The sequence below is a fragment of the Camelina sativa genome, chromosome 3 (genome assembly GCF_000633955.1).
Source record: "Camelina sativa cultivar DH55 chromosome 3, Cs, whole genome shotgun sequence".
Taxonomy (NCBI): Eukaryota; Viridiplantae; Streptophyta; class Magnoliopsida; order Brassicales; family Brassicaceae; genus Camelina; species Camelina sativa.
The window spans coordinates 17,884,722-17,889,752 of NC_025687.1; the positions used below are offsets into that span (position 1 = coordinate 17,884,722).

Genomic DNA, 5,031 nt, shown 5'->3' on the forward strand with positions numbered 1-5,031 from the left:
AAAACCCATTGGGACAAAATTCAGCTATGGGAAAAAGAGTACAAACTTCACACCTAAGTTATCTAGTTATCATTACCGGGTGAAGTCTTCAGGGTGGATATGTTGAAGACTTGGATCCTCGGTAGATTGAATGACCCGTCAGCTATGAGTGTATGAGCTTCCTTGGCCATCTTCTTAGTTCTTGAACGAGTGATCCTTCCCACGATCTCCGGTTTCTCTGCAGCTTCTGTCTCCTTGCTGGCCACGATCATATCAAGACAAATATCAATTCTCCTCAATTTACTAAATCACTCTATTTGATCAGTCAATATACATGATGTCATGCTTTAGGGCATCTCCAAACCTATTCTAATTTAGAGTAAAAACTCTAATTATAGAGTAAAATCTTCTCCAAACCTACTTTATATTTTACTCTAAAATAGAGAAAAAATGAGATAACTTATATATAGAGTAATGATATTTTGGGAGTTTTCAAAAATACTATTTTTCTTATGTCACTTTTTAAAATACCTTTTCATGTTGTCTATTTTTAAAAATACCCCTTTTCTATATATAAAACAACTAAATTCTAAGTTCTAAACTTTAAATACTAAACTCTAATCTTAAAAACTATATCCTAAATATAAAATAGAGAATCCAAACATAAAAAAAATTCTGAAAAATTAATTTAACATATTGTAATTGTGCAAAAAATGATAAAAATAAAAATATTCAAAAAATGTATTTTTGAAAAGGTTATCCTAAAAATGTATTTCTAACAAATTCTATAATATTTTCTACTCTATTTTAAATGTGAACTTTTTTATTTATACTTTAGTCTCTTAAATTTAATTCTCTTTTGTTTAATAACTCTTTATGCTATTTACGAACAACAACTGAACAACATGGGTTGTACAAAAACAAATGTTTTCAACAAACATAACATGGATGGTATCATGGGCTCGGTGATAACTTCAATTGCTTTTGTTTTTTTTTCTCTACAGCAACTTGAATTGTTTTCTTTTTTCGTCACTTACTTAATATTATATATATTTATTAATGCAGCATAATTTATGCTTTTTTGCCATATTGAATATTACTGAGACATCTACCTAATGTAACTATTTTTCTAATAACATTTTATTATAACGAGAATGAAATACACTTAACATACATAATTTTATAAAATTAACTAAAATTATGTAATACATTAGATAGAAACTCTACTCTATTTTTAAATTACTCTATTTTAGAGCAAAAAGTATAGTACATTGAGATGGTCTTAAGAGTATCAGTCCACTACTCGAGGACTATACTCATCCTGAAAGATTAATCGGATGTTATAAGTTCGGCTCCACTCTATCTTTACACTTAAAAATATAAAAAAATGTTTAATTACTTTAAATACATGCACGAAAATATTAGACAAATGCAAAAGCTTTTATCAACGCGAATAACTTCTTAGTGGAAAACTTAAAAATACAATTTCTTAAACCTGAATAATCCCATTATTACATTTTCCCCATACTTCTCTAACTAAATATGATATACTTGGTATATATATATATATATATATATATATATATATATATATTTGTTCTCTAACTAAATATGAAATGTGTTGAGTTTCTATGTTACAATATTAGTATGTTTAAATCAATTAATACAACTAATATTAATATTCATTAATGGTCTTTGCAATTGGTATCATAGCCAACTTGTTATTTTTCTGTGGAAAAAATCCCTATATATTAATAGAGAAGCATTCTCAAGAAAATGTTGATGTGTTGTCGTTAGAGAGCTTAAGACAACAATAAATTTATTACCCTCATTTTTATGGATATTTACACATAATTAATATTGAATGATTAATGAATATTCCTTTTCAATTAATAAAAAAAGTAAAACATTTCAATTTGAAAATTTATTTCAATCATTTTTATAACATATTTAATTATTAAAATATAAAATTATTAGATCTAAAACGTTTTCATAACCAGAATTTATTCACCTATTAAAAAATTATGGATTACTATTCACATATTTAAATTTTCTAAAATAAAATCATCACAATAATCATTATTATAGGGAATTGACTTATTTAATACCACTGATATAATATTTTACGGATGAAACATATTCTTACTCAAAATTAAAAAAAAAGTTTTTTTAAAAAATCTTGCATAGATTGAAGAAAGAGCTGTTTATACATATATTTAGTTAATACATTATAGTTTGATGATCTAAACATATTCCCACGAGTTATATTTTTTTTTTACACAAACATATTTTAGATTCTTGAAAATAACTTTACTCAAAACTCTAATATTATCTGCATAGATTTATCCCGCACTATGTGCGGATTGTTACCTAATAATAATATTAAGTTTGATGAATCCTCCAACATGAAAATAACAAAAAAAAAAAAAACAGTTTCAAATTTGTTTCCAATTTCAGATATTTCTCTCTCCCCTTCCCTAACCTCGCGGTTAGGGCTGGGCAAAATAACCGATAACCAAATAACCGACCGAAACCGAACCGAAAAAAACCAAACCGAACCGAACCGAAATTCTTCAAATACCCGAATGGTTAGTAAAAATCTATATCCAAACTAACCGAAACCGAACCGAACCGAACCGACAATTAAATGGTTAACCGAAATATCTGAAAACCTAGAAGATATCAAATATTATATACTTAATATTATGCAAACTATAAAATAAACTTAAAATATAAATTATTTCTAGATTCAAAACAATTAAATATTTTAAATAATCAATATATGTAAATGTTATTATTTTGAATTTACAAAGTTAAATACTATTTTGTAAAATTGAATCCATATTTTTCCCTTTTTTGTATTTTTGTTATTGTATATTTGGTTAATTTTGGTTATATTCGGTTAGTTTTGGTTATATTTGGTTTATTTGGTTAATGTTAATATAATTTATGTTAGTTATGGTTATTTATTTAAATAACCAAACCGAAACCGAACCGAAAGAAACCGAACCGAACCGAACCGAAATTTTAAAAATATCCAAATGGTTATTATATTACTATATCCAAAATAACCGAAACCGAATACAAACGAACCGAAACCGAATGGTTAACCGAATGCCCAGACCTACTCGCGGTCAAGACTCGGAAGTTGAAACTCACGCGTTACAATTGCGCGTAGACGAATAAATGAAACCATATCCACTGAAACGAAAGAAAAAAAGGAGCAACAGTGACGCAAAAGCTAGACTTATTCCAAAGTTACGCGCCGCACCTAAACTCTACCTTCTTTACCGTTAGATCTTAGTCAAATTCAACAAAGTATCTAAATCCAACGATCAGGTTTACGTATCCGTGTTAAAAAATAATCACACGGTAGAAAAACAAAAAAATTCAACTAAAAGACAAAACAATCGGAGAAGAGAACAATCAGGTCTGGCTCTGCTGTGTCTCTTTGTCTAATTGTCTCCACTGAAAATTTTCAATTCAATTTCACCGACTGAGCCATTTCGCCGTTGAGAAGAGAAGAAACAACCGATGCAATCAACTAATGTCGGCGACGGAAGTGGTGAGGACGGTGGACGAGGAGGAGGAGGAGGAGGAGAGATGAGTCGAAGTGGGTTATCTCGGATCCGTTCAGCTCCAGCTACTTGGATTGAAACCCTACTTGAAGAAGAAGAGGGAGATGGTTTGAAACCTAATCTTTGTTTAACAGAGCTTCTTACTGGTAACAACAACAACAACGCTGGTGTGATAACGAGTCGTGATTCGTTCGAGTTCCCGAGTTCTGTTGAGCAGGGTTTGTATAGTACTACTCACCAAGGTGGTGGCTTTCACCGTCAGAATAGTTCTCCGGCGGATTTTCTTAGTGGGTCTTGTGCTGGGACTGATGGGTTTTTCTCTAATTTTGGGATTCCGGCGAGTTATGATTACTTGTCGCCGAACGTTGACATTTCTCCGACCAAACGGTCTAGGGATATGGATGAAGCACACTTCTCTTCTCAGATGGTAAGATTCTCTCAAGTATTTAGTACTAAGTCAGATTCAACCTGCCAAAAAGATGTGAACTTTATTGAATGATCTTTTGTTTACTTTATTGTCAACTTGTCTGAATTTTTATGGTCAAAATGCTGAGTTCAGGTTCTGACTTGAGTTCGATTGATACGGTTATTGTTTAATATGGGTGTTTGAATTGTTCGATTTGTGGAGACAATAAGGATGTAAAAGAGTAGTAGTAGTAGTAGTCTTGTCTAATTTGTCAACTTGCATTTGTTTGAAACAAAATCCCAGCAAGTTGCAGTTTTTTTTTTTTTTGTTTTCTTTGTTATCCTGTGGTTGTGTTGCGTAAAGCGTGTATTAGTTAGATGGCAGCACATAAAGTGCCTTCCATTAGTCACTGCTCAAAGTCCATTTTTGATGTATTGATCCTTACATGTAAGGTTTGCCATATCGGAAGATCGTGTAACTTGACTAGTTTCGGAATGGTGCCTCTTAGTTAGATAAGAAATGTTTTGATGGATACTAAACTCTGCCCTTTTGTTCTGTTGAGTAGAAAGAAGAGCAAATGAGTGGTGGGATATCAGGAATGATGGATATGAACATGGACAAGCTTCTTGAGGATTCAGTTCCTTGTAGGGTTCGTGCTAAACGAGGTTGTGCAACTCATCCTCGTAGCATTGCCGAGCGGGTATTTATTTTACTTTAAAACCTTGTGCTAGATGATGCTTTGCAGTAGTGATTTTGTTTCTGTCTCGTTCTTGTTTTGTTATTAAGCTTTCTTCCATTTATCGTTTTAGGTGAGGAGAACACGAATAAGCGATCGGATCAGGCGGCTGCAAGAACTTGTTCCTAACATGGATAAGGTAAAATTTCTTTTTACAGGGCAGACTGATTTCCAGTTCTCTTGGAATTTTTTTTATAAAAAAAGTTATGAAATGGGCCAAGATTATATATGCTTAATGCTTAAGCTTAGCTGTAAAGGAATTTTGATGTTAACTGTTGATGATTGTGAAGGCATTAATGGAACTTCAAAACTATCTACTCCATAGTCCATAA

At 31.3% G+C, this 5,031-nt stretch overlaps 1 protein-coding gene across 1 annotated transcript in view; it reads left to right on the top strand.

Moving 5' to 3' along the window:
• Positions 3,390-5,031, top strand: part of LOC104777468 (transcription factor bHLH80-like) — a 3,430-nt gene continuing 1,788 nt past the window's right edge. The window contains exons 1-3 of the mRNA XM_010501729.2: positions 3,390-3,984; positions 4,529-4,663; positions 4,773-4,838. Coding sequence (XP_010500031.1) covers positions 3,514-3,984; positions 4,529-4,663; positions 4,773-4,838 — 672 coding nt within the window. The 5' untranslated portion in view covers positions 3,390-3,513. The remainder of the gene's footprint in view (positions 3,985-4,528; positions 4,664-4,772; positions 4,839-5,031) is intronic.